The sequence below is a fragment of the Paroedura picta genome, chromosome 3, assembly GCF_049243985.1.
Source record: "Paroedura picta isolate Pp20150507F chromosome 3, Ppicta_v3.0, whole genome shotgun sequence".
In the NCBI taxonomy this organism is placed as follows: Eukaryota; Metazoa; Chordata; class Lepidosauria; order Squamata; family Gekkonidae; genus Paroedura; species Paroedura picta.
In genome coordinates this window covers 17,341,979-17,364,960 of record NC_135371.1, presented here as the reverse complement: position 1 = coordinate 17,364,960, position 22,982 = coordinate 17,341,979, and the positions used below count along the sequence as shown (strand labels likewise).

Below are 22,982 nucleotides of genomic sequence, written 5' to 3'. Positions count from 1 at the left end.
ATCCTTTGCATGCCTTCCACATTCATCTGTATGTTCCCTCCAGTGAAACAATGTGTGCAAGTGCCTCTTGGTTGCCCTGTCCTAGAGTGTATCCCCCTGGTTTGGGAGACAAGAGAGCTTTCATTTATAGCTTCAGATAACACTGTGCTTGTAGCTTGTTCACTGCTTGTTCCTTTTTCATAAAGGACATAAAGTTGACAAAGTTCCAGTTTTTTCCAACAAAACCCCTCGTTAGTCCTCCCATTGTTTCCGGGATGGCATTTTCCTGCTCTGGTGAGTTCCTTATTCCCTGCCCTGCTTCTGTTTTTCCCGGCCTCTTCCTGCTTTACTTCCTTACGTTTCACAAGCCCATTCTTGCTAGCATGAGCCCTGCGAAATAGCAGTTAGCGTGATTAGTTTGTGTTAGTTACCGTGCATTCAGTTTGCCATTTTATTTGTGTCCAAATGTAGTTTTTGATTTGGGAGTATAAAACTTACTGTCAGACGCACAGGAAACTCACAACAAAACTTATTCAAAAGAAAATAGTTTTATTGATTAGCACTATACGCATTGGACTGAAAGTCAAATCTGACTCGAAGCCAGATTTGCCTCAGCTTATCAATACATTTCTCCCGCCCAAAACTTGACAGTTCCCAAGGAGGGGGGTTAGTGAGAAAAGACATATGTGAAACAACAACAGGATTCCAAACTCCCATCCTTGAGAGAATTGACAACAACCCTGTGTGCCCATAACAAGATAAGGTTAGAATAACATCACTATTCTATTTTATTGCTACAAACTACAAGGCCGGGGCTAGCAGGCGCCAGGTTCAATTAAGCAGTATAACTGACATGGAGGAACTCAGGCTAATTTATGACAGAGATTCTACAATCCTGACATCCCTCCGCATTAAAACTAACTTCACTCCTCCATCTAGCCGGCATCTACCGGGCGAGGACAATCCGGGAATGCTCGATGGAAAGCCCGGAGGAGGCGGGGTGCCTTCACATTCCTTGCCTCCACCCACTCTTTGTCCCCCGAGGGGAAATCTTTCCAATCGACCAGATATTGAAGGCGACCCTTGTGCAAACGAGAGTCTAAAATTTGGTTGACTTCATAGTGGGTGTCTTTATCGATGAAAATTGGCACAGGCTGGTCTGGAGGAGGGTGCCACTCGTCAGGGACCGGAGCTCTCCGCAGCAGGCTGGAATGAAAAACCGGATGCACATTCCTATAAGTCTTTGGTAAAGCTAGCTCAACAGTCACAGTATTAATCAGTTTTATCACTTTAAATGGCCCCACGTATTTAGGGCCAAGTTTCTTTGACTTCTGTTGGCACCTCAGGTTCTTAGTAGACAAATAGGCCAGGTCTCCTACTTTCCAGTCAGGTGCAGGTACTCTTTTCTTATCCGCTTGAGCTTTATAGGCTTGTTTTGCCTCCTTGAGGCTAGCTACAATTTCTGGCCAACCTGTACTGATGGTGGCTGCCCATTTATTTATGTCAGGAGCCTCAGTGGAGTGGAGCTCCCAGGTGGGGGCTGTTGCTAAATCAGTCCCATACACTACTTTGAAAGGTGATACCCCAGTTGAGGCGTGAACCCCATTGTTGTAGGCAAATTCAGCCATCGGTAATAAAGAGACCCAATTGTCCTGCTGGTGATTGATGAAACAACGTAAGTACTGTTCCAGGATTTGGTTTACCCTTTCGGTCTGGCCATTTGATTCAGGGTGATAGCCTGAAGTGAGGGCTTGCTCCACCCCCAAAAGTCTCAGGAGTTCCCTCCAAAACTTAGAAACGAACTGGGGGCCCCGATCCGTCAGGACACGTGTCGGGATCCCGTGCAGACGTACCACGTGTTCAATGAAAAGAGAAGCCAATTTTGGTGCTGAAGGCACCCCCGTGCAGGGAATGAAGTGAGCCTGTTTGGAAAAAGCATCCACTACCACCCATATAACGGTGTTCCCATGGCTGGGAGGGAGGTCCGTAATAAAGTCCATAGTGACATCTGTCCATGGACGAGAGGGGGTGGGCTGTGGTTGCAATAGCCCCTTTTTCTTGCCTCCAACCGGTTTTGAGGCAATACAAATAGGGCATCCCTGCACATATTTCTCCACATCTTTGCGCAGGGACGGCCACCAATATTGTCTCCTGACTAGGTGCAGAGTTTTTACAAAACCAAAGTGTCCAGCAGTTTTTGCGTCGTGGCAAAGTTTCAAAACTTTTCCCCTGGCCGCAACAGGAACAAAGAGTCTCTCGCCCTTAAAAAAGAGCCCCCCCTTCTCAGTCAGATCAGGGCGGAGGGAGCAAAACTCCGGATCTTGTGACATCTCCTTCTGGACCCAGCCCCCTGGGATGGGCGTATCAGTCTTTACGTGGCTGCGCGTCACGGCGGCCATCCCTAGTTGGGCGGGGGTGAAAACGGTGTCCACCAATGGGTCTCGTTTGCTGTTGTACTGGGGCAGGCGTGATAATGCATCTGCCAAAAAGTTCATTTTACCCGGCAGATGCTTTAGGGAGAAGTTGAAACGGGCGAAAAACTCTGCCCATCTCATTTGCTTGGCGGAAAGCGATCGGGGCTGCTTAAGTGCCTGAAGGTTTTTATGATCCGTCCAGACTACAAATGGGATCGCGGATCCTTCTAGCCAATGCCTCCAGGTGGAAAGGGCCAATTTTACTGCAGCCGCCTCTTTTTCCCAAATTGCCCAATTTCGCTCTGCCCCCGAGAATTTCTTTGACAGATAGGCCAGCGGGTGTAACTTTCCGTCCTCCCCCTCTTGGAGGATCACGGCCCCCATTGCTACGTCCGAGGAGTCTACTTGTACAGTAAATTGCTTAGAAGGGTCAGCATGGGCCAGTACGGGTTCGGACGTAAACAATAACTTTAGTTTGTCGAATGCGTTTTGACAGGGGGGAGTCCACAGAAGGGGCGTCCCCGGGCGGCTCGCCGTTTTTCCCCCTTGTTTGGTTTTCAACAAGTCAGTGAGGGGCAGCGCCACTTTGGCAAAATTGGGGATGAAAGTCCTGTAAAAATTAGCGAACCCTAGGAAACTTTGCAGTTGCCTCCTGGTGCGGGGAGGTTCCCAAGCCAGCAAGTCACGCACCTTGCCAGGGTCCATCTCAATCCCCGCTTGGGAGACACGGAACCCCAGAAACTCCACCGCATCGCGGTGGAACTCACATTTAGACAGTTTAGCAAACAATTGGTGCTTTCGCAAGCGGTTGAGCACTTCGCGTACCAGATCAGCATGACTCTCAACATTCTCAGAATACACAAGAATATCATCAATGTAAACCAACACCCCTTGGTACAATAAATCATGCATAATTTCATTAATCATATTCATGAACACGCCCGGAGCGCCGGCGAGGCCGAACGGCATTACGGTGTACTCAAATTGCCCCAGGGGGGTGTTAAAAGCCGTTAGATATTCGTGCCCCTTCTTGATCCGAACTCGGTAATAGGCTTCCCTCAAATCCAATTTCGTAAAAATTCGTGCCTTCCCCAAGTGGCCCAACAAGTCTTTTATCAGGGGGAGCGGGTAGGCATTGCAGGTGGAGACCGCATTCAACCCACGGTAGTCAGTACACAAACGTAGCGAACCGTCCTTCTTTTTTACAAAAAGGACCGGGGCCGCCAATGAAGATGTGGCCGGTCTAATAAAACCCCTCGCCAAGTTCTTATCCAAAAATTCCCTAAGCTCCGCCATTTCCCGGGGGCTCATGGAATAAAGTTTGGCTTTGGGGAGTGGTTCCCCTTTCTTTAATTCGATGGCACAGTCAGTTTTACGGTGGGGGGGCAGTTGGTTGCACTCTACCTCCGCGAACACATCAGCAAAGTCTCGATACTCAGGAGGGAGCGCTGTCCCCCCCGAACCCAAAGCGGCCACAACCCCCGTCAGTGGGGAATCCCGCGGTCGAGCGTGCTGCTCGCAGGCGGGAGAGGTAAAGTCCACGGTCCCTTCTTTCCACTTCACTAGGGGGTCATGTTCCTTCAGCCAATCCAACCCTAACACACAAGGGAAGGCAGAATGAGGGGCTACCAAAGGCTGGATTTGCTCCCAATGTTTTTTTATGTCCAAGTCCATTGGGCGCGTTTTCGCCGTGGCCTCCCCTCCGGGAGCACATTTCCCATCCAATTGGGTGATGGGCAAGGGTTCCCTCAGCGGCACCTTTCCCACCCCCAAAGTCTCGGCCAGTGCCGGGCTCACTAGGGATTGGGTGCACCCTGAGTCCACGATACACCGGACTCCCACTGTTTTCCCCGACTTGGGGTTGGAGAGCTTGGCAGGTAGGAGTAGTAAGGGGGAATCACTCACCACGCGTTTGCCCCTGTTGGCGGCCTGCTGGCGGGGCGCCTTTACAGCAGACCGTCCTCGTTTCCCGACTGCTCCTCGGCTTGATCCTCGTCCTCCAGCCCGCTTCCCTCCTCCGAGTCGTCCACCGCTGGCACGGCAGCCACTGGCACCAGGAGAGACTTGGCACTTTTCTTGGGAGTGGTTTTCTTGGCAGGCTGGGCTTTCGGTGGGGCGCTGCTCACGGCCCTCGGGGTCGCTGTTGCTTTTGAGGGGCAGTTTGCGAGAAAGTGCCCCGCTTGGCCACAACCCAAGCACAGCCCCTTTTCCATGCGCCGGGTGCGCTCAGACGGCTCCAACTTGGCTCGGGGCTTGGTTTTCGCCGGGGTGGAAGTTTTCGCCACGGTTTTGCCTGCCAGGACTTGCACCATCGAAGCTCGCTCCAATCGATTTTCCATCTCCCCAGCCAGTTGGACCCAACCTTCGACTGTAAGCGGGTCTTCCAGGAGGAGGCATTTGTCTGCCAGAGTAGGATTGAGGCCCCCCACAAACGACAGCACACGTTGGGGCTCCGTCCAGTCCGGCACCGAGGAAGCCAGCTCTTTAAACTCCCTGGCGTACTCGACCACTGACAACTTCCCTTGTCGGTGAGCCCTGAGTTTCTTCTCCGCGGTCTCTCGCTCGAACGGTTCCACGTACATCTGGCGCAGGGCTCTCATGAAATGGTTGTAGTCACGAATGGCTTGGGGGTGATAGCGGTACAAGTCCACAAACCACTTGGCTGCTTTGCCTTCTAGGGCTTGGCCCACGAAACGCACTTTCTCCGCATCATCCTGGAAAGTGAACCCCATTTCCATCATGTAGGCCTGGAGGTGCACCAGAAACGTAGGAAAATCGGAGGGGTCTCCGGAAAACTTAGCCTTGAATTTATAGGTGCTCCGCATCTCCACACCCCGGAGGTGGGCTGGTAGGCGCCCCGGGCCCCAATCCGCCGGTGCCGGGGCCGGTGCTGGGGGTCTTGCACCGCGGCCGATGCCTCGTCCTCTCCCCGCCGCCACTCTTGCTCGTTCCGCCACCCGGGCTGCCTCCGCTGCTCGCGCTGCCGCTCGCGCCGCTTCGCGCGCCGCTGCTGCCGCCGCCGCCTCGGCTCCCGCAACGTCCGCCGCCGCCGCCGCTGCTGCCGCCGCCGCTGCGTCCTCGCCTCCGTCCGCGCCGTCTCCTCCGGCTCCATCGCCGCCCGCGCCGCCTTCGTCCTCTCGCTCCTCGCCCTCGCCTTCTTGTTCGCGTTGCTCTCTCGCTCGAGCCTCTGCCTCCGCCTCGATTTCCAGCTGCGCCCTGGCCCTGGCCAACGCCTCAGCATCCGCTGCCGCTTGCGTGTCCGCCATGCCGTGCTCCCGCAGTGCAAGCCCACCACTCACTCGTCGCAGGCTGGTATCGTGCGCACCACCACCACGCACTTCCTTCAGCAGGCGTTGCGTTCGGCGCTTCTCCTCCGGATCCAACCGACCCGAAAGATCCTGCAGCCAGTTAGTCACCCTGTCCAGCTTGTACTGCAAGTCCTGTGTCTCACCCACAGGCTCCAGCGCGTAGCTAGGCAGTCCCAGGTGCTCCGGCCACCTCTCATCCCCAGTAGGGCGGTCGTATTTTGACAATCGCCTGCGCTGGGTGACGTGTCGTTCCAAAAATTCCTCGGGCCCCGGGGTTGTCCCCGAGATTGCCCGCATCATGCCCGAGCTGTGCGGGCCGGCACTCGCGCCGTCGCCCTGGGAGAGGTCCCAATCCAGGCCCTCTCCCTGCTCAGAAAAAGTATGTCCCTCGCCCTGCATTTTGCAGGTGAAAGGAGTTGTGAGATTTGACTTGATGTCAGACGCACAGGAAACTCACAACAAAACTTATTCAAAAGAAAATAGTTTTATTGATTAGCACTATACGCATTGGACTGAAAGTCAAATCTGACTCGAAGCCAGATTTGCCTCAGCTTATCAATACATTTCTCCCGCCCAAAACTTGACAGTTCCCAAGGAGGGGGGTTAGTGAGAAAAGACATATGTGAAACAACAACAGGATTCCAAACTCCCATCCTTGAGAGAATTGACAACAACCCTGTGTGCCCATAACAAGATAAGGTTAGAATAACATCACTATTCTATTTTATTGCTACAAACTACAAGGCCGGGGCTAGCAGGCGCCAGGTTCAATTAAGCAGTATAACTGACATGGAGGAACTCAGGCTAATTTATGACAGAGATTCTACAATCCTGACACTTACTTGGTGACAATTTCTGAAAAGCTGGAGTTGTGAAAAAGTGTTTTATAGATTCATCAAGGAAGGAGACTTCTGCACAGCTGAGAAGAAGAAGAAGAGGAGGAGGAGGAGGAGGAGGAGGAGGAGGAGGAGGGGGGGGGGGAGGAGGAGGAGGAGGAGGAGGAGGAGGAGGAGTTGGTTCTTATATGCCGCTTTTCCCTACCTGAAGGAGGCTCAAAGCGGCTTACAGTCGCCTTCCCTTTCCTCTCCCCCCAACAGACACCCTGTGGGGTGGGTGAGGCTGAGAGAGCTCTGATATCACTGCTTGGTCAGAACAGTTTTATCAGTGCTGTGGCGAGCCCAAGGTCACCCAGCTGGCTGCATGTGGGGGAGCGCAGAATCGAACCTGGCATGCCAGATTAGAAGTCCGCACTCCTAACCACTACACCAAACTGAAGGTTATAGACCCAAGTAAGTGGTAAAAGTAAATATCAGATTGCATGGAAAGTCTGGAGGACAGTCCGTCATCCTGCATCAGTGGTCCCCAACCTTTTTTTCACCGGGGACCGGTCAATTCTTGACAATTTTACTGAGGCCCAGAGGAGGGTAGTCTTTTGCCGAGCGATGTTGCCGCCGCCTGAGCCCCTGCTCCACTTGCTTTCCAGCTGGCGCCCCTGACTTCTCGCCGCCCTCTGGGGGGTGCTGCCAGCACGAGCTGCGCAGTGCCACACCAAAGGGGAGCCCCAGCTATGGCGGCTGCTGGAGAGCACCAAAGGTGAGCCGGAAGCAGAGTTGACAGGTCAGCCCCCAAGGCAGCAGTCAGGGAGGAGGACAAGGAGGAGCCACGGCCCGGTACCAACTGATCTGCGGACCGGTACCGGTCCCCGGACCGGGGGTTGGGGACCACTGTCCTGCATGGTAGATGAGTATGAATCAGGCAAGATGAATCAGGAACATAATCAAACTGTGGAGCAGACACAAGATTCTTTAGACATGATGAGGAACAATTATAGGAAGAGTTGAAACACAGCAAGAAGTGGTAGCAAGAAGATTAAAAGGCCAGCACAGTAAAGTAAATAAATAGACGTGGCTATCCGTAAATGAGGACAGCAGGTTCATAGGGCATTGGAACCAGCTGGAAGGAATCTGTAGAATTCAAGCGTGGAAAAGATAACATTACACATGATTTTCTACATCGTGCAGCACTTCAGAACAGCCTCACATTTTGTTCCCGAAAGCTTTTAGTTGTCGATGCCAGGTTGGTTTTTGAAAGCCTTTACTTCTGTTCGGCATTGACCCCTGAAACCACAACGGCTGCTTGTCTCTTTGTTAACTCAGGCTGTTTTCTCTCAATGCTCTTTCAGCCTCCGAAGCCAGGCATCTTTTTATCCACGGACGCCTCAGCCATAGGATAGCTTGTACGTTGGGGCTTGCATGTTCAAGGACCAAGGTCCAGCAAGTTGAAGTATGCTCCCATGAACCACAGATGATTTCAACATCTTCTTTTTTTATTTCATGCTGGGTTTCAATTGCCTCCCCGCAAGCAGATTGCTTTTAAGACTAAGCGATGGAATTCCATGGAACACTCAGTAAGGGTTGGAATGTTTTGCTTTTTGGGGTGAACATATTAGTTGGAGTTCAATGTTGTTTAATTCAGCACTCACAGGGTCATGGAAAGGCACATTCTCTCATTTCCCCCCAGTCTCTTTGGGCATCAGAGGAGGAAGGACTAGATACTATTGAGCATAGAAGATTCATGAAATCTTAAGGAAATTTACTGGAGCCAAACTCATAGAGTCGCCAAAGAATAAAGCGCAGCTGGAATAGAATGGAGACGTGTCATTCAGCAAGTCTACCTTTCTTTTGTTGCTTAAAGGTAAAGGTAAAGGTATCCCCTGTGCAAGCACCGAGTCATGTCTGACCCTTGGGGTGACGCCCTCCAGCGTTTTCATGGCAGACTTAATACGGGGTGGTTTGCCAGTGCCTTCCCCAGTCATGACCATTTACCCCCCAGCAAGCTGGGTCCTCATTTTACCGACCTCGGAAGGATGGAAGGCTGAGTCAACCTTGAGCCGGCTGCTGGGATTGAACTCCCAGCCTCATGGGCAAAGCTTTCAGACGGCTGCCTTACCACTCTGCGCCACAAGAGGCTCCTTGTTGCTTACTTAATGCCAATTCAGTCTCTGCCAAGCATGTTTCAATAGATAAGAAAGACTGTTTCACAGTGTTATGAAGACCAGAATGCTCTGGGTCTCTCTCTCTCTTTAATGAACAAACAGCTATAGTCTCATCTTACTGCATTGGATATCTATCACGGTGTATGCCACCTCTGATAGCAATGTAATTAAACTACTACAGACAGCATTTGCTGGTTTTGATTGGGCCAAAAATCCTTTCATTTGGTGCAGACCTCACGCAGGCCCATTATGCACGGCTGCTGAAGTGGCGATTTCGGGTCACATGGAAAACACGGAGGGGGAAGAAGCGAAGCAAACCGCTCATGCACGGGACGGGACATGCAAAACTCAGAGTAACCGATTATGCATGCGGTGACCCTGGTGCCGCTTCTGGTTGCGCCCCGGTCACCCGGAAGCTGCGCTTTCTTCCACGTTTCGCTAACGCAGCTTTTTCGGCGGCATGCACCGAATCTGCGGCCAGTTGCAGCCGGTTCCAGGCGTTATCGGTGATTTTAGTCGCCGCCATTCCACCCCGAATGCACGCATTTGAGTGAAAGAGAAAGGTGATTCAGATTATGCATCACCACCCAATTATGGTCAGAGGTAGAAAGTACAGAATCACCAACAACACACCTCATTGTATTAGGAGGCCAGAGAGGATGAAGCGATACTTCTGGATTTCTGTAACAACTTTGGATCAGCTGTGTTCGCTGGCTTGGAGCTAACTGGAGAACTTTTTCTTGCTGTCTTTTTCCCTGCCCTCAAATTTCAAGGAGCCATATATGACCATTTTGCTGGGAGAGCTAGTTGCTTAATACAGCCTGGATTTTCATTACACTCTTAGACTGTAGTTACTGCATAAATGTAATTAAAGTCTCTAAGATTCAAGCTTGCGGGGCTGTGTCAAGCATTGCTGCCTAATCTACAAAGTTATCCATGCCCCTCTTCTCTTTTACATTTAAATGAATAAGGCCACCTTCTCTTTACAAAGTGTGTTAACTCTGGCTTCTCAACATTAAAGATCTGGATACAAAAGGGCTAAGTCCCATCTGCTCCAACGTGGGTACCTCTAAAGAATGATCTTTTTAAAATTACAAGTCAGTGAGTGCCATCATTTTTCTGTATTCACAAATTATTGTCCAAAATATCCATCTGCGTGTTCTTTCAAGGAATGTGGGACAGCAATAGAAGATTCATCTCTGTGGGGAAATCAGTCTCTTCAGTGTACATATGCCATGCTACAGTTAATCAGACGTACTTTATTGAAGTTCTTGGCCATGTTGCATGATTGAGTAGTTTGAAAAAAAATGACTTGAAACACCAAAGTTAAATAGAAATTGAAATGTGTATTCCTGCGCAGTGCGAAGACAGAGGGTAGAGGTCAATTAAAATGTGGTATTGCAATTTTTTTTAGCAATCTACCCATATATATATTAGCCTAATTATATTAGTATGAGCCTCTTCTGGCGCAGAGTGGTAAGGCAGCAGACATGCTGTCTGAAAGCTCTGCCCATGGGGCTGGGAGTTCAATCCAAGCAGCCGGCTCAAGGTTGACTCAGTCTTCCATCCTTCCGAGGTCGGTAAAATGAGTACCCAGCTTGGCGGGGGGTAAATGGTAATGACTGGGGAAGGCACTGGCAAACCACCCCGTATTGAGTCTGCCATGAAAACGCTGGAGGGCGTTACCCCAAGGGTCAGATATGACTCGGTGCTTGCACAGGGGATACCTTTACCTTTAATTAGTATTTGTTCACAGCATACAATTTATAGCTCTATGGTAAATGACAATTTGCGCATGTGTAGACAAAATGGTTAGGGGACTTCATATTTCTTCATTCCTCTTGGTAATTATTTTATTAACTCTTTTCTAATTCTAATGATGACATTTTTTTTTGTCAGTAATATGTTCAATTTCTGAACTTCTCTTGCCTCTGTAGAATGTATTCCGTCTGTTCTCCATGATATGTGTTTCAATGTTTCAGCATTCCGCGGGGCCTGTAAAACACAGCTTTTCTGCCAAGTCTACAGTTGAGGCTGGGGCAGACGGTAAAGATCAATGGGACCCCCGTGATCCAACATTGATTATTTTGTCTCTCTTTCCTCCTCCCTCTAGCGGGGGTTGGGGGTTTTCTGCCATGCTGTGCACTGTTGGTTATGCTGTATTGGAACTTTTCTGTCCCTTTTAATGGGGTTTAATGGAGGTTTTAGCTGGACGTTTTGTAACCCGCCACGAGCCTGCTTGGGAGTGGTGGGTAATAAATCTAATCAATTAAATTAACGTCCAAGGAAAGGAGTGTAAGGATGAGCCACTTGACTGATACCACAACCCTCAAATTTGAGAACAGGAGTAACTAAGATAATAGACCCTGCAATTGGGTCCAAGCATTACTACACTGCTCATACCGTTTACCCAGTCATAGCACATAAACAATATCCTATGCCTTTTTAGTCAAAATACCATTATATAACGTTCACCGATGACTATCAAAATCTCCAGTCAGCAAGCCAGAGGTGCATAACTGTCATACACCAGCCCAGAAGAACTTCAGCTCTTTGCTATTTAGCTGGTAGGGAGCCTCCAGAGTTCCTCTTTTCTCCTCTCCATTCAGGAGCCAATCACTCAACAAGGAAGCGGGCGCCCAGAAACGTACCAGTGGGTGCCACGCAGGGATCACTGGGCTAAACGATAAGAGAGGCTGGAAAACGGATGGACACACAGCCTTTTGTTGAACAAACATTGCGGAAAGGGAGGGTTTCCCAGTTGCATTTCTTTTTGGTGATCATCCAAGGAGATGAAAGACAACCTTGCAACGCAAAATGTCTCCATACATTTTCCAGCAGAGGTGTTTACTCTCCCCCTTGTGTATTCCATATCTACAACTAATCTGTTTGTAAAGTGCCGTGTAAATGTACAGCGACAGAGGGCTTTAAATAAGTAATGCCGCCGCTTCCCCTTTGGTTCCCAGAGGTTTGCTTTTCAGATTAAAAATAAAGATTAATGCTACCTTCCTTATTTGGGAGTCTGAAATACAAATTACCTGAAGAAACAGATAAAGATTTTTTTTTTTTGCTGTGGTTCTTTTCTTATCACTTAAAGGTTAAGGTAAAGGTATCCCCTGTGCAAGCACCGGGTCATGTCTGACCCTTGGGGTGACGCCCTCTAGCGTTTTCATGGCAGACTCAATACGGGGTGGTTTGCCAGTGCCTTCCCCAGTCATTACCGTTTACCCCCCAGCAAGCTGGGTACTCATTTCACCGACCTCGGAAGGATGGAAGGCTGAGTCAACCTTGAGCCGGCTGCTGGGATCGAACTCCCAGCCTCATGGGCAGAGCTTTCAGACTGCATGTCTGCTGCCTTGTTCCACAAGAGGCTCTTACCTTACCTTACTAATTAATTCTAAGTTCCTAATAGTCTAGAGACACTTCCCCACTTTTAGAATGCTTCATATTTGGGAGAAATCTTTCACCACAAGCACCCCGAGACATAAATGGGTTTGTATCCCAGAGTAAATGAGCATGTAAAGAAGTCCTTGCTATGCCAGGTGATCCTGGATGCAAATAACATTTGATGCCCATCAACTTTGCGTCTCTCTTTGATCAGATATGAAGATGCTCAGTAACTTTGATGATTTGACGTTAGGCGTACAAAATTTGAATACTTATGAACCTGTATTTTAAGAATTTCTGAAATGGCCGAAGAACTTACAGTGCAGGGGGCTAGGGAATTCGTCCTTAAGATAACTTTTTTTTTAATATTCTTTCTTCAATTCTTAGGATGATAGCTACAGTGAATTTGAGCAAGAAGTTCCAAATGTTCAGACAAAACACTTCATTTCAAGGTCATCAGAACCAGTCATTACTAAAGAAATCCCACTGAAAATGATGTCAACAAGCCCTGAGCACTGGGCAAATAAACAGTATTCCAAGCAAGGCAGCGAAGAGGACTTGCCAGCAAGATCAGGAAATTTGGCTGCAGTGACCGAAAAAGCAGACAACAGCCAAAGAGGTTTTTTGCCTGTTCCTTGCTTGTGCCTAACTAGAAGCATACCTGAGTCCTGCAAAGGAATATCTGACCGGGGGGTTTCAAGCGGTCCATTAAGAACTTCCATAAGTAGGAAGTCCCTCAAAGAGATCCCAAACGATCATTCAAATCCGGAAGTACAAAATCAGGTAAGTTTTGCTGGGTGTGTGGAATATTAAGGTTCTCTATCGAGGCCTTGCTGGCAGCTACGTCCTCACACACACTGTCTCTCTACCTCTATGTAAGGCTTGAGGATAACTGTTTCAATGTACCTGGTGAAGTGTGCATGCACACAAAAGCTTATACCCATAATTAAACTTGGTTAGTCTTAAAGGTGCCGCTGGATTCATAGAATCATAGAGTTGGAATTGTACCTCCAGGGTCATCTAGTCCAACCCCCTTCGCAGTGCAGGAACTCACAACTACCTGCCCACCCAAAGTGGCCCCAATTCCATGCCCAGATGATGCCCCCCCAAACCCTCACCCCCAGAATCCCTGTCCAGTCTGGCCTGGAAGAAATTCATTTCCCTGGGTATGCAAGAAAGGGCTCAGAAAGGCAAGCATTGACGCAATCCCTTCTGCCTACCCACTCACAATCTGTCTAAGTTCAGAGAATCAGCATTTCTGTCTGAGGGCAATCTAGCCTCTACTTAAAACATTCCAAAGAAGGAGGACCCACTAACAAGAAAGTATGTTCCACTGGGGAACTGCTCTAACTGTCAGGAACTTCTGTATGTTTAGCTGAAAATTGGTTCTGGTTTGACCCTTGGGGCAATAGAAAACAACTCTGCTCCATCTTCTCTGTGACAGCCCTTCAAGTGCTTGAATATGGTTATCATATCACCTCGATAACCTTCTGTCCAGGGTCACTCACCCTTTCCTCATACAACTTGGTCTCCAAACCCATCTTCATTGGCCTCTTCTGAACATGCTCCAGTTTGTCTACATCCTTCTTCAATTGTGGTCTGTTCTCTTGCTTCAGGCCACTGCAACTCCCCAACTATATCTCACATCTATTGAGAGATGATTGACATATTACTAACAGAGTTCCACAGGATTGGACAATGAGCAATCTAAAGCATTGCAGAGAAAGAGAAGGCTAGTCCATAGATGCTATTATAAGTAGTTGTCAACTGAGATCAAGAATGGCCATGTGTATCCTGTAAGACTACGTGGGGTTAAGTTTAAACAATTGTTAAAGTTGCAGAAATGAATTTGAAAACGTTACAGCAAAATACCAAAGGGGCAAATTATAGAGACAGGTTTTTTTACGTTGGTTTCTCAACTGTCATGGTTTGTCAGGCCATGCATTAAGATTTGTCAAGAACTGATTCAGATGTGGAACATTTAAGGTAATCAAAATTACGTTTTTTAAAAATGACTAATAAAGATGGGTCTGTCTGCTTGTAGTTTGACATCTGTCACAATGAGGACAATGAATGAAGAATGCATATAGAAGGATTAATGAATAATGCTTGGCCAAAAAAATAGGTAGAAAACCAACAGAAAGTTGTGGGAGACTTACAGTCCCATTTTGAACAGAGTTCTATCTTTCTATGCCCATTAAATCCAAAGACCTTAGAAGGGTATAACTCTGCTTACGGTAGCCCTGTTACTGAATTTTTTTCTTTCATTCTTTCAATCCAATTGAATGCCATGTTCTTGATCTTGGATCTTGAACTGCATTCACATAACAGTAGTTCTACCAACAGGACAGCATTTCTGTTAGCAGTGTAGAGAGCAGGACAATTTCTGTCAGTCTTCCTCTTCCCACTGTAGACTTCAACTTTACCTCCACGTTGTTCATGCAGGACCTGCAGGAGCACAATTTCAAGAGGGAAAGGAGGCTGCAGTGGGCGGGGAAGCAGTGATGTTGCCTTCCTCTAGTCCTGCTGTTTAGAATCCTAGCCTTGGTCACAAAGGATTTTACCCCCCCCCCCATTAAATGGGTTAGTGGCTCAGGGAGGACATTTGCTGCCTTTTCCAATACATAACTTGGCTCACGTGCTTGAGCCAGTTGCTTCTCTTTGCTCTCCCATGATCTTCGGGTAGTGCAGTTTGTGGCTTGGGTTGTGAATGAGTGCAATGAACATGAGCTGAGCTTGCCTGAGTTTAGACTGGATGACCTTCTGTTTCATTGCATGTTTAGGATGAATGTATGAGTGTTAGTGTATGAATGTATGGGCCTCTTGTGGCGCAGAGTGGTAAGGCAGCAGTCATGCAGTCTGAAAGCTCTGCCCATGAGGCTGGGAGTTCGATCCCAGCAGCCAGCTGAAGGTTGACTCGGCCTTCCATCCTTCCGAGGTCGGTAAAATGAGTACCCAGCTGGCTGGGGGGTAAACAGTAATGACTGGGGAAGGCACTGGCAAACCACCCCGAATTGAGTCTGCCATGAAAACGCTAGAGGGCGTCACCCCAAGGGTCAGACATGACCCGGTGCTTGCACCGGGGATACCTTTAGCTTTACCTTTATGAGCGTTAATACGGGTTACCACCGTGGCATTTTTTCTCATGTGGCCTGCGGTGCTGAATATAGTCTGTATTCACTCATTTTCTTATTGCTATAAAAAGCGGACGACGCCATCAACAGCCCATTATCCTTGATGGAAGACCTCTGCCAGTTTACAAATGTGTTCTGTTTCACACATTGTACAATAAAGGGTATAGGGAATGACTGAAATGGAAAACAAGATGTTGGTGACCTACATACACGTCAGTCCCTTTCTGAGTCTGCTTGTACTGAGCTTTACAGAGTTTATTGTGCCGGCATAGATAGTCCATTGGTGTTCTTTTGTGTGTGTGTGTGTGTGTGTTTTAAATTAGTTGTACGTTTCCATTTAATGAATTTCCCATTCGATACCAGAATGGGCTCCTTTGAAAACCGTGTTATAAATTAGGATATCCGTTCTAGATGGTGATGACTCAGATATCCAAGTTGAAAGGGGACAACTTTGATCGTAATCCTGCAGACAAAACTTTTGAAGCCTGTACATTACCAAATGCAGGTTCAGTTGGGAGTGCTGAAATGCGGGAGAGGGAAAATTGACAGGCTTTCAATAGCAGCCTGCAGGCGAAACCATAAGATCATTAGTCTCTGCACTTCATAGAGTCGCTGCAGCCATCCAGAAAAATAATAAATGGTATGATTGAAGGCTAACAGTAAGGTAGTGTCATGTCCCAAATCCCCAGGCTATTTTGGGGACTATGCTCATGTCCATCAAATTGACTGTTCTCCCTTGAGTGACTTTTCTCTTCCCCCAATCCCTGCTGTGTTCTCATTACAGCAACAGTTAGTTATTCAGGAACAAATTAGTCCACTGCAAATAAAACGACACAGTTGAACCATACTTAACAGCTAAGTGATATGTTAAAACAGTGTGCTGTAAGTAGCAATTGTGTAGACTCTGAAAGTGGATGCCTGTTCTAGGGGTGGCTACTTTGAGGTGTTAGATTCTTGTGACGCTTTTCCGGCAGTTCAATGTTTTGCTTCGGAAAATATACCATTTGGATACCTCCTGACTTCCTGATCCACTTCTCGATGCAAAATAAGGCACCAGTCACCATTAGGGTTCTGGATGTATGGCTGCTTCAAAGGAATGCTCTGTTGTGGTTTTTCCTTGCCAATACTCCCCTTTGGGTCCATAATCACCACCTCCCATTTCACTTGGCATGAGAGCAAAGGGGATGTCCCAAAGATATGTAGTTACAAGGACTCCCTGTTTTAAAACCTACATACTGAATTCTGTGGCAAGACCTGAAGACAAGGTGCAGTGTCAACTTTTGTACACATTTAAATAAAAAACGCTCAAGGGGAAGATGCTCGGAAAAGTCTGTGGCTTACATTGCATGTAGGAGACTAAAGAATGATTGTAGGGTGAGGTATTGTTGGAAAACATTTGTATATTGTGTGGCGATTCTACCAGTAATCCTTATCTATTGTTCCTCTGGGCGTGGAGAGTGTCCTGGCTGTCCAAGATGGAATAGGGCCAATCAGGGTGCGGCCAGCAAAGATGGACACTAGCCACTTTGCTCTCTGACGCCTGAGAGGGACACACAGAGACACAGAGAGCCCTGCCAAACTGCAAATGACACCTGATTACCTGCTATGGCTCCTGCTGCAAGGGAGGGAGAGAGACAGACAGAGACAAACTGCAAACGACCCTTACTTCCCTGCTAAAGGAGCCCTGGTTACTTCCTATGGCTCCTGCTGCCTGCCGGTGTCTCCTGGGTCCTAGCGCACATTACTTTCCTGGATGCAATGAGCTTTCTTGCTAGTTCAGAAATAATAGTTAATTTCAGGGTGATTAACCTAGAGGGAAAAATCAAGAGGTCTGGGGTTTTGGCATCAGTCACTATGGCTGGGAAACTAGAAGATGTTTCCTGGGTTCTGGCAGGCTTTGGATTCCGCCCCCTCCCTTTATTTAAGAACCATATAATCAAGGTAGGAGCAAAGGTTGCGCATCTTGTTAGCAAAGAGTCTAAAAGCACGTATAACTGAAGCTTTGCTACTAAAATGTGGACCACAATCTCACTCATGTCACTGAAATGATCAAATGGATTTTTTGATTCTCTGATTTCAGAGCACATTCCTCTTAGGAGTGAAATGTTGTAAGGATAAGAGGTATTTAAAAACTGGGAATAATATAGCTAGTAGTCATGGTGACTGAGGAGAATCACCATGTTGAGAAGCAACATGAATCTCAGAGCCTCTGAATCTCAGAGCCAGGAGGCAACATCAGGGGAAGCCCTTGGCCTCGGTGCCCTGTAGTTGGCCTTCTCGAGAAACTGGTTGGCTACTGTGAGACAGGATGCTGGACTAGATGGACCACTGGTCTGATTCCACAGGGTTCTTCTTATGCTCCGGCATGATCACTAGTACAGCCATGGTCCTTGCATCATATTCTTCATAAGGTGATACTTCATAATGTTGTTCAGTGGCCCAAGATGGCAATTAAAGTATGCTATATAATCAAATAAATAAATAAATAATGACTCAGGCTTGCTGATCAGTCCACCTATGTTGCTAGGCAATTGGTCAGTTAGCCGGTAGACTGGAGAAGAGGAAAGAACCGGTCCTTTTACAGTGCTATGCAAACCGGGTTCAGTGGGCTTATAAGGCTGTAATTCTGCTTAGGCTGTCACTGCTTATGTATTTGTTTTGCTGTTTTATATGTAATGTCGCCTTTCTGTCCCAAGCCCATTACAATTCCGCACAAAAATCACATTAGCAATTTAAAAATGGCAGCCTTTTAACAAGAGCAAGAACAAATTACAAATTTAAAAGAAAAGTAAATGTATAAAAACTTTGCTCTTTGCTCACCTGTTGACGGTATTCAAGTTGCTTTTTACAAGCCGACCAGAACCCTTTCTCCTCTTCCTCCTTTCTAAGACCGATAGGAAGGGACTTCAGATGCTACCTGTCACAGAGGGTTTCATGTCAGAGGACTTTTGGAGGAGGAATTTTGATTGAAGACGTCTCTGCTAATCCTTTACATGTACACGATTGGTAAAATGCTCAAGCAACTCTTAATGAAATTGATTTGCTAACTCTTTAGTAAACTTTAAGGGCCTGCACACTTGCAATGTTTTATTCATGTTTTAATAGAGTTCTCTGTTATTAAGTTCAAATATTTTTAATTAAGAAAGAAGTGCATCCCTCTGGGTAATATTGCAAGCAAGAAGATAGCTGGTAATTAAACTTTTCCGCACGTATAACTAAATTCAAACAATTCTGAATAAATCATTTGAACCTAAGAGAATGCAAATGTCATTACGTGCATCTCTAAACTAGGGGGGGGGGGAAACTTTTAGAACAGGTTTTGTCAATCCGGTGAATGTTGAAGAGCTTAATAAAAATGCTTCTTATCATAAGGAGAGGATATACAGAAAGACAAGATAAGCTTTTAATTGCCAATTGAAGTGTTGCATTTAGAAAAACCTTGGGAGCCATGTGGAATTAGTTTTTATATCAAAAATCCCATTGAAAATTTTAAAAAAAGATCTTCAATTTGAATTACATTTTTGGAGATCCCCATATGAAAATCTCAAAGGCATAAGGTTATAAACCATCAACCCCCTTGCATTTCAATTCCAGAAACAATGGTCATGGAGCAGGTAGCCAGGTGATATTCTCAGAATTATTGTATTAGTTCTAGGAGCCTGTCCTTCCTGCTTCTAAAGATAGCGTCAGGCTACAACCAAGAGCCTCAAGGGAATCCAGATAAAACAGTCACCTTCTTTTCATGTATGAGTGCATCAGAGTTGCAATTGGTCTTTGATCACAGCCTGTTTGCTAGCTTTCCTCTCTACTGTTGCCTGTACCTTTATAAATGCAATTGCATGTTGCCTGTACCTTTATAAATGCAATTGCATGTTACTGGGAGAGAGAGATAAATGTAAATGTTTGCCAAAGATGCTAATGTTCATGGCACAAATCACTGCAAAGAATGCAGCACAGACTATACCTGCAATACGAAACATTTTGCTGATGTTCACAGTTGGCTTACTTCACTTTCTACTGCCTCCTGTCCTTTGAAGAAAGTTACTTGGATCATACAGGAAGCTCAGACCTAGAATAGAAGTTTGCTGGTCTTAAAGATGCCAGTTGACTTGCAGAAAAGATGCAGATGAAGTGAAGGAGTCATCTTACAAGAGCTGGAAAAAGTGAGAGGCAAGTAGAAGGGGGGGGGTGGTATCAGTTGTTGGTGAGTCATCTTGAAAAGAAGTGGGAATGCAGGCAGCCAGGCAGGAGTTGGTGGGGGCATGGAGAAGGGAGTGAAGGGAAGACTGAAGAAGAGAAGCCACCATGTGGTCCTTTGAAAGTGCAGGAAAAGCCAAAAGGGGTGTACCCGAGTGCAGGGAAAGCCAACAGCCGCAGGCCCTTTAAATATCCACCCAACTTCCAAGGTCAAGCATCAGCTTGGAAGGGGGGGGGAGTGAGTGCCTGTCTTTTTTGGACAGGAGGCTTCAAGGACTGCCAGATACCACCCTCATGTCACAGACAGCTGTAAGGTGAAGGGCTGCAGTTTCCTTTGGCTGCCAGCCTCTCCTCACCCCCCCTGGTGAGTTGAAGGTTCTAAGCCTCCAGGGATGAGCGGGACTCGTTCTGGAAGCACAATAGGTCTTTTAGGTTGCTTGCCAATAGGCTTTCCCTACCTTTTGTGTCACCCCTTGTTTTGAAGGAACTAGGTACAGTAGGTCACTACTTGTGGCATGTTGTACTGGATTTCATAGACTGACCCGAGCACAGACAGATTGTCTCATTTTTGGAGCATGAAGTAGGACTTGGTTTTGGTATCTTTCAACTCCCTGTACTGGGCTGGAAGTTTGAGGTTGAATTCTTTTTTGGGGACACTGAGCTCCGCCAAAAAAGAGCTATTGTCTTAGAAGTATCTCTGATGATGCAGAAGCCCGAACAAATGTGACACTTGGTATATAGAATTTTACCTGCCTAGCATTCTCAGCCCCTGACCTGGATTGCCTAGGCTAGCCTGATCCTGTCTGACCTCAGAAGCCAAGCAGGGTTGGCTGTAGCCACCAGGGAATACCAAGCAATGGCAAACCACCTCTGGATGTCTCTTATCTTGAAAAATCCTGCAGGTTTGCCATAAGTTGACTGCTATTTGACCGCCAAACAAAAAATTGACAGGCAAAGCTGTTTAGGAATCCACCCAGCAGAAAGTCATTGGTTTCAGCTGGCAGTCAACCCTTCCATGGGGAAATGAGAGGTTGTCTCTATCTCTTCTCGTTTTCTAATAGAAGGGGCACCTGTAAATTGTTTGGGATTGGATAAGGGTTGGGGGGCTAGGCCAGTAGGAATCTAGAGTCTCCCAGGCTGAAAAAGTTGACTGTTGCAAATCTAAATGTTGAGGGGAACAAATAGCTTTAAAATCTACTTAATAATGTAGATGTTTTGAATGCATGAAATATGCAAAGCAATTCGATTGCTATGTTGGACAAGACTGAATTTGTAGTAGATCAAGTTCATTGCTGTGTGTCAAGAAAAAGCAGCTGTTTGATTGGTTCACGACTAGGTCATACAACAACAACAATCTGAAACCATTCTAGTATAAAGACAGGGCCTAGACCATACTTTGGAAAGTGTTCAACTGTATCACAAGCTGTACAATTTCCCAAGATACAGATGTGTTAGATGCGTACAACCCAATGTTCTGTTCCATCCTTGGCCACTTCGTACCATATTGGACTCAACCTTGGCCAACCTTCAGCTGGCATCTATTTCCCCCCTTTGCTAGGTACTACAGTCACACTGTTCTTTAAATTTCAGTATTATGATTAAAGCCTTGAGCGCGCATTGCTATTTACGATCAAAGAGGCTCACAACAGGAGCTAACTTTTGGACTCTTGCAGAACAGAGAACAGCGTGCGAATTTAAATTTCAATGCTCATCTACCCCTCCCCCTGCTCGTTCCTTCCTCCTACTCCTTCTGCGGTATAAAGGAACGCTAATTATCAGCTAGAAACATACGAATCAAAGGCAGCAGTGGCCCAATCCAAGTGTGGGATGGCGAGCTTAGTTGAGCTGAAGAAGAAATGGGGACTCTCATAGAAAGAAGGTGCATAATTGACAGTCAAGTTGACTAAATGGGCCTACCTGGCTTGTTTTGTGCTGTCAACTGCACGTCAGTAAAAACCGGGGGAACGATTTGTCCACCCACTAAAAAAACAACAAATTACATAGCCAATCTTCTCAAAATGAAACACATGTTTTTCAAGGGTACCCAGAGGGAGGCTTGGAAACTTTGTCTTTCTGACTGCGTAGTAGGTTTCTAGAATATTACGGGTACTACTGAAATCCAAGTCGTAAATGCAGATTATTTTTTTTAAAAAATGGCGTGTACCATAGCCCGTTGATTGAGCGGTTGTTGTTCAAGCAGCTGAGGGGGCCGAAAGTTTATTTCAAAAGCATTTTTCGAGATTGAGCTGCCAGCGAATAACAACTGGTTATCAGCACTAATAAGCTATGATGTTCTGGGTGGAAAATGTAATTTGGCCTCGTCTCGTTCCACAGTTTTGGCATGGTTATTGCAGTGGCTGCGCGGGGGCCGGAGCTGCTGGAATGGAATGGATTTCTGGCTCCATCACGAGAGATGTGTTCAACTGAGGGTATTAAAGGCAGACTGTTAGCTGTAGAGTACACCTCCATCGGGCTTTGTTTAGGGGAGTTTCGTACCAACAAAACTTCATTCCAGCACCGAAGGGGGAAAGCTTTTGTTGTACAATGAAACTCTGAACCAGCATGGGCTGTTCATTCGTTTTGGCTTCAGCAGCTCTGCTTGCATACACATTTGCAAAATATATTTGACACAGAAGTAAAGAGAGTTGCCCTTGCTTGCACAAGCTCTTTGCACATAAAAGCCTTGGGAAGCTTTGGATGAGAGTGAAAACGGGGACTTCTGAGTGTCCCCAGAAAGCTTTCTTTCGTAGGCTGTATGGGCCTGCAGTAATACGTAGGATTCGTATTTATTTAGACCAAGTTTAGCTGTTCATTCTTCAGAACTGAACTCAAGCTAGGTCACTTCGTTAAGTTAGAAGAAATCCCATGCATTTCGCAGGGCACGGCAATAAAGGGATGCTGTTGGCGCCTCTGTGCCACCCAGGCTGCAATGCTTGCTAAAATGCTTTTTTTTATAAGGCATCGACATTCATACTGCTGTAATCAGTACACTGGAATAAGCTGGCACCTGCAGTAAAATGCTGTGGATTGATTCATCTTGCTCAAGAGTGGCTGCAAAGGTGGGACAATGGCTGCATTGTAGGAATCCACAGGGCTTAAAGAATGCCTGCTGAGGTTGTCCCAGCATGCCACACTCTCTAACCCCTGAGGGTGGACCTGTGGGAAGTGGTAAGATAGGGAAAAACCCTCTCATAGCTCCTTCTTTCCTTCTTCCCCTCATCTCTCACTGTGGAAGGGCCAGCTCTGCCAACTGGCTATTTGATGAGTGATGGTCAAAGCTGAAAGTATGGAAGCTTTTGATTCAAAGCCTTTCCCAATCAGCTGGTTGATGTTGCCCCCCAACCCAGAAAATGGTGGCCAAGATCTCATTGACAACGTACTGTGAAATCTCTGTTATCATTTATCTCTGTTTTTGGTTTCTAATCTGTTCTTGTTGTCATTGTGCTGACTTAAAGGGTATGGGAGCAAAGCCGAAAGGAATAGCAATCTCCAATGCATTTTTATGTATCTCCTTGACTTTCAAATAGGGATGGGCATGAACTGGTACGCAACCTCAAATTCATCAAGA

General features: G+C 47.0%; 2 protein-coding genes across 10 annotated transcripts in view; one reads left to right on the top strand and one right to left on the bottom strand.

Moving 5' to 3' along the window:
• CFAP20DC (CFAP20 domain containing) overlaps nucleotides 1-22,982 on the top strand; it is a 196,953-nt gene that overhangs the window by 99,870 nt on the left and 74,101 nt on the right. For 6 of the 9 annotated variants that reach the window (XM_077324986.1, XM_077324984.1, XM_077324989.1 and 3 more), the window contains one exon: nucleotides 12,471-12,866. The exons of the other annotated variants lie outside the window; for them this stretch is intronic. In XM_077324986.1, coding sequence (XP_077181101.1) covers nucleotides 12,471-12,866 — 396 coding nt within the window. The remainder of the gene's footprint in view (nucleotides 1-12,470; nucleotides 12,867-22,982) is intronic. 9 annotated transcript variants of the gene reach the window in all.
• On the bottom strand, nucleotides 1,068-6,534 carry LOC143831721 (uncharacterized). Its single transcript, XM_077324993.1, has 2 exons — nucleotides 4,299-6,534; nucleotides 1,068-1,185 (listed from the first exon to the last, which is right to left on the bottom strand). Exon 1 carries the CDS (start codon nucleotides 6,098-6,100, stop codon nucleotides 4,340-4,342), a length of 1,761 nt encoding a protein of 586 aa, XP_077181108.1. The 5' UTR covers nucleotides 6,101-6,534; the 3' UTR covers nucleotides 1,068-1,185; nucleotides 4,299-4,339.

Coding starts and splice junctions, on each gene's coding strand:
- LOC143831721 (XM_077324993.1), bottom strand. CDS start 6,100: ATGCAGGGCGAGGGACATACTTTTTCTGAGCAGGGAGAGGGCCTGGAT.